Source organism: Rhagoletis pomonella, unplaced genomic scaffold (genome assembly GCF_013731165.1).
Source record: "Rhagoletis pomonella isolate Grant_MI unplaced genomic scaffold, Rhpom_1.0 Rhpom_scaffold_00004, whole genome shotgun sequence".
Taxonomy (NCBI): Eukaryota; Metazoa; Arthropoda; class Insecta; order Diptera; family Tephritidae; genus Rhagoletis; species Rhagoletis pomonella.
This window is the reverse complement of record NW_023458558.1, coordinates 38,503,807-38,509,317: the sequence shown is the minus strand read 5'-3', so window position 1 is coordinate 38,509,317 and position 5,511 is coordinate 38,503,807. Positions and strand designations below refer to the sequence as shown.

The 5,511-nt window shown below is 35.3% G+C and overlaps 2 protein-coding genes across 2 annotated transcripts in view; both read left to right on the top strand.

Annotated features, from left to right (window-relative positions):
- Positions 1–428: 428 nt before the first annotated feature.
- Positions 429–2,167, top strand: LOC118737554 (protein CREG1-like). Its single transcript, XM_036468130.1, has 3 exons — positions 429–895; positions 959–1,040; positions 1,990–2,167. The coding sequence occupies exons 1-3, from the start codon at positions 446–448 to the stop codon at positions 2,097–2,099; spliced, it is 642 nt and encodes a 213-aa protein (XP_036324023.1). The 5' UTR covers positions 429–445; the 3' UTR covers positions 2,100–2,167.
- Positions 2,168–2,218: 51 nt separating this feature from the next.
- The window catches only part of LOC118737552 (cathepsin L1-like), a gene marked incomplete in the record, with an annotated part of 35,750 nt that continues 32,457 nt past the window's right edge, over positions 2,219–5,511 (top strand). The window contains 3 exon segments of the mRNA XM_036468128.1: positions 2,219–2,609; positions 4,634–4,836; positions 4,904–5,016. Of these exon segments, the coding sequence (XP_036324021.1) occupies positions 2,502–2,609; positions 4,634–4,836; positions 4,904–5,016 (424 nt within the window).

Sequence of the window (5,511 nt, the reverse complement as noted above, 5' to 3'; positions counted from 1 at the left end):
TTCCGTTCCATTACAGCAATATTCATGCAAAGTAGTAAGTGAAGAACAGGTTCGAACTTCAAGAGAATTGGATTGTTTTCTTAGCTTATACGAACCTGGACCTTTGTTTGTTAAGCTGATATCTGGCTCATCTCCGTACTAATATCTCTTATTTTGTTGCAGTTAGCACAAAACACTGTTCGTGTGCGGACTTATTTTTCAAACTGTACTGTAAATCAGTAAATGTTTATATTAAACTGTAATAATTTTATTTTAATTTCCTAGGAATTCCCCATCGTTCATGTGTGCGTTTAGCAATAATTTCAATGTACTCATACAAATATGTACATATGTATGTATATGTAAAATCCCTAAGTAAAATAAAAACATATCGCCACATAAATATTCGTACTATATGACCCCACTGCTTATACTATTTAAGCATCGAGAAAATGCATTTCTCGTTATGTGTAAATTAGTGATCGCGTCAATCAACATGTCTAAAGCAATCGCAATTTTAACTGGCTTCTTATTCGCACTGATCTCGTTAGACAGCTGTGCAGGATACTCAGCACACGGTCGACCACCGCGTCCCATCACTGATGCTGTTCTAGCCCGCCAACTGGTTCATCAATCCAACTGGGCTGCAGTGGGTAGCATATCGCATAATGAGAAGACCACCGATTATCCAATGGTGAACGTAATCGCTGTCGATGATAGCGCTTTGAATGGCTCCTCGACTGGGCGGGTACATTTCTTGCTGGCGGATTTTGACTTCACTGGTGCCGATGCATTGCACAATAACAAAGTGACATTCTTCTTCAGCGAAGAGCAGACAGGATCATGTAACAAGCGTGGCGTTAATCCCATGGAACCGGCGTGCCCACGCATCATGATAAGCGGGCGTGTTCACAAGGTGAGATGCTTTTAAATTAATTTTATTTATTGCAATTTAATTTTCCCTCTGCTTGCTTTTTAGTTGGACACAAAAATCCCAGAGTACAATGACTATATGGAAGCATTCAACAAACGCCACAAACATTCAAAAATTTGGGTCGAAGGTAAGAGAATTGAACTTATACTTATTTACTTATCATATGTATTAAGACCAGTTAGACTTTCGTTACGTAAATTAGTGGTTTTGGTGGTTCATAACCATATTTTCTGCTAGTGAAATATTTTGAATGGCATCGCACTATCTTTTTTTGGGATTTTTTTTATAATATTAGATATTCTAAACGAACAGGCAATTACTTAATTTCAATTCTAAGGATTTGCGATATATATTGTATACATAAGTACAAAAAACAACATCAACAAATCGTCACTGGACAACGCAACGATATTATTGTTTCCTGTAATATTTTTTACTTAAGCATTCAAGAGTTAAATCTCTAAACGAAAGTTCCAAAATTCTCGAATTGCCTTGATTTGGTCTTTAAACACTTTGTGAGCAGAAGGAGGTACAAGATCCCGAAAGCAACTATTCTTTCGTTTGAATATGTTCGCCTGTAGCTTTCGGAAAGCGTAAAATACGTGGACCTGATCGTATATAGGAAACTGTCGTGGAAACCTAACTTTGAGCAAAGAATTAGGAAGGCAGGAGATTGTCTTATTTTTCTGCAAGGGAGCGGAAAAAAGGGTCTCTAAACCAAAGTAATTCAGGCTCGAGCATCTCCTGCCCCTATCTAGCTACGTCAATTCTTGTCTCCACGGTACACTTTTTCAAATAGGAAGACAGTTTTTTTTACATGCATTAAGTGCAAACACTTGTTTATTATTATTAATTCTTATCACGGTATGTATTTGATGCCGGTCAGAATTGTCTGACATGTACATATGTTTTCGTTGGAGACTTTTTAATTCAATAGTTTTTATAAAGTGATAATATTTTAAAATAATATACATACATATATATATGTATTAAAATTATTACTTATTTACTAATTAAATACATATTTTTTTATTTTTTATAAATTTTTTTTTTATAAATTATTCTTTATTTCGCAGCGCATAATTTCTATCTGAGTGAATTGGAAATTGATAACATCTACATCGTAGCCTATCAGGGCGGTCCACGAACAATAAACGCGGAAGACTATTACAACGCACATTTGTAATTTAAACATTTTAATACTTTAATATTTTTTAGTTAAGCAATGTTAATAAAAATGTAATTAACAATCAAGCAGCTCATTTTGTGTCAAAAGAGTAGAAAACAGCGACCATTGCCTTTCATTATTGAATGGCAGGTGCAGCGCAGATATATCTTATAAGTACATCGCTTTGTGTTTGGATTTTCATTCCTTTTTTCCTAGCTGCTACGTACTTTAACGTATGCATCTTTTATTACCGCAGGTAGCAGTAGTTGCCTAAACTAGTTTATCTTAGCCATCAACATTCAATGGGGTAAACGACATTCAAAAATCCAATTACGTGTTCATTGATATGAAAATATTCTTAATTTTAGTTCTTATTTAACACGCAGAGAGATAAGTACACTCGGTGACTTTTGGTTGAAAATGAAAGAGTTTATAATAGTTACATTTTTCTACTTGTGCTGGAGTGTTTCATTTGGATTAAGCAATGCAGCCATTGATGAAGATCGTCAATATTTTCAACAATTCAAGGTAATGTAAGGTAGATACATACATACTAGGAAAGCTAATCCCGTGATGCCGGGTTTCCGTCTTTTTTGAGGTCGCAAAAATCGCGAGATTTTTGGCAAATAGTCCCGAGATTTTCAGGATTTGTAATTTGCACTGATGGCAATAATAGAAACTCCCTTTCCTGACCATATATTTCTATTTTTATTTAATAATTAATATTTTTTTATAGATGTCTTGCGCATTGAATCTAGCTAAGTATTGAAAATGTCTTTTTAAATTTTTGTCCTTGAAATTTCGCAATATTTATTTTTGAAAAAATTATATGTTAAGGACTGATATAAACTCGATAACATCCCCGAATTTTGTCCTTCTAACTTTATCAACTTAAAAAGTTACCTATTCGTCCTTGTGAATCTAAAAATGTTTAATCATTTTAAATTCCAAAGAATTTTCCTCTTTAATTTGGTACCCATATTTTTATTCTAACTGGGCATTGCATTAAATTAAATAATTTTTGGAATTAATCATACCTTTGAAAATACAACATCCTTTAAAATAAATCCTGACGACCGAGAGAAAAAATAAAAACGCCTCTTTAAATAAAAAAGTAGGTTTCAAACCCATTTATTTATTATTTATTATATGGTAGGAGAGTTCTCAAACAATATACATACATAGACGCAATTTTCTCGATTTAAGTTGTTGAAAATAATGAATATCTAAATCCCGGGATCCCGGGATAGTCATAACGACATCCCGGGATCGTAAAAAGTTAAAAAATTAACATCCCTAATACATACATATCGTCGTTTAAAGTACGAAACCGCGTATCAACAAAATGCAAAACCGCGTATGTGAGGTTGCATAAATTATTTTCTAGAGATTAAAAAGCTCATATTTCAAAATGGTTCTCTTTTTTATAAAGCAATCGCATTTCCGGCTAACATATTTCAGGACGAATGGATAAGGATTGAGCCAAGAGCTGTGTGAGCAAGTCCAATTTACTAAACTAAACTATTAGGATTAGGATTGCAGTAATCCCAACAAGCTAAAAAACAAGATTACAATTACAGTAATCCTTCATCGAACGAACTTAGATTACGATTACAGTAATCGTAATTTTAAAAAAGTTAAAATTACGATTACTGAGGTTTAATCCCAACGCCGAGTCTGGGCTCATACTTTTACTTATGGCTCAAAAACGTACACCGGGTCGGAATCTCTATATCGAAGATAATGGGGATGAACTTCATGTTGAGTAACATGCTCCGGTATTTCCAGCCGAGGTATTTACAACTCACAATGCCATGGGCTACGTGGCAGAAAGTAGGTGAAGGCGCAGGAGTTTACGTATCTGTAGTAACAGCCAAACTGCGCTGAAAGCAATGAGCAGCCCTCTAACTACTTCCAGATTGGTTCGACAATGCAAGTCTGGAACAAATTAAGTTGAAAACCACAATGAACTTGTTTTACTCTGGGTGCCAGGTTACTCGGGAGTATCTGGTTATGAATCATCTGAACATTTGGCCAGAGAGGGCTCATACCAGGTATTCCTTGATCCGAAACCCATTATAGCACTTCCACCTTCGGCCATCGAAGTCACCATCACAAAATGAGTGAATATTTCGCTCGACAATGACTGGGAGGCTTCGAGGGGCTGCAGGTGAGCGAAACTCATGTAGCAAGGGTATTTGCTTTCATTGAATAGATTGGACTGCATACAACCTGCAGGACTGTTGGCTGAACATTTTATATGGCACAAACATCTGACTGAGATCGGTATACTTGGCAACCCTATTTAACCTTTTTGCCTTGAAGAGGGTGATATGGCGGAACACTTTTGGAGTCTCTTCCCCGCCTTTGAATCAAGTATGAGTGTTTGGCAGCGATGTGTTGAGAGACGAACAACTGACCTATTTGACGCCAAGCAATCTGCTTCAATTTATTCGTAAATCACATAGATTTAAACCAGATTACAACCTGATTATTTAGTCCTACACAAAAAACCTCACCTCACCAGTTTGTAAAATATTTGTTTCTTATAGTTGGTTTATAACAAACATTATGAAACTAATACGGAAGAGCGAAAGAGGGAGCGTTTATTTTTAAAGAATTTCGCTTTCATCGAAGAACACAATCTGAACTATACAAAAGGACTAACGAACTATGAATTGGGAGTCAATGAATACGCAGATTTGAGTGACGAGGAGTTTACAAACATCATGATTGCCAGCGACGATAGCATTGAGTAAGCCTAAACGATGTATTTTATATAAAAAGTAGAAGAAAACCTTCTGTCTCTTCATTTTCAACAGTACGCAAAGTGTTTTTGAGCAAGGCGCCACCTTTATACCGCCAGCCAATGTCGAATTGCCCGATGCAGTGGATTGGCGTGAATTAGGTGCAGTAACGGAAGTTAAAAAACAAGGTTAGCTTATATATATACATACATACCCTGCAGTAAAATTTAGAGACAAGTCTGACAAAGCGCTAGTTCCGAACTTCATATATCAGCACTATCTCTGAACTAGTGCAAAATGGATGCAGAGAGGGACAGTTGAAACTTTTGGTGTGCTAGTTATGCTCTGTTGAGAAGTAAATGCACAAATTCCCACTCTGGTACAATACTAAAATAGTTCAGCGCGAGGACCTCCGACTCTAACATCGTTGGTCGCGAGGTCAAATCGCGGTGGAGGCAGTTGTGGTTTTCAGATTTAATAAATTTAAATTGTTGAGTGTCGCTTAAAAATTTAAAAGAAAATGATCAAATTTAGTATAAATAAAATTAGAGAATAAAAAAAAAATAAAATGCAATCTGTAAAAGAACAGAAAAAATTAAAAAAAAAATCAAAAAATCTAATAACCAAAATTTTTTCTTTTTAATATTTTTATTGAGCTTTGTACCACGATTGTTTATTAGGAA

Coding starts and splice junctions, on each gene's coding strand:
- LOC118737554 (XM_036468130.1), top strand. CDS start 446: ATGTGTAAATTAGTGATCGCGTCAATCAACATGTCTAAAGCAATCGCA. Junction 896..958: donor TAAGCGGGCGTGTTCACAAG/GTGAGATGCTTT, acceptor CTTGCTTTTTAG/TTGGACACAAAAATCCCAGA. Junction 1,041..1,989: donor TTCAAAAATTTGGGTCGAAG/GTAAGAGAATTG, acceptor TTTATTTCGCAG/CGCATAATTTCTATCTGAGT.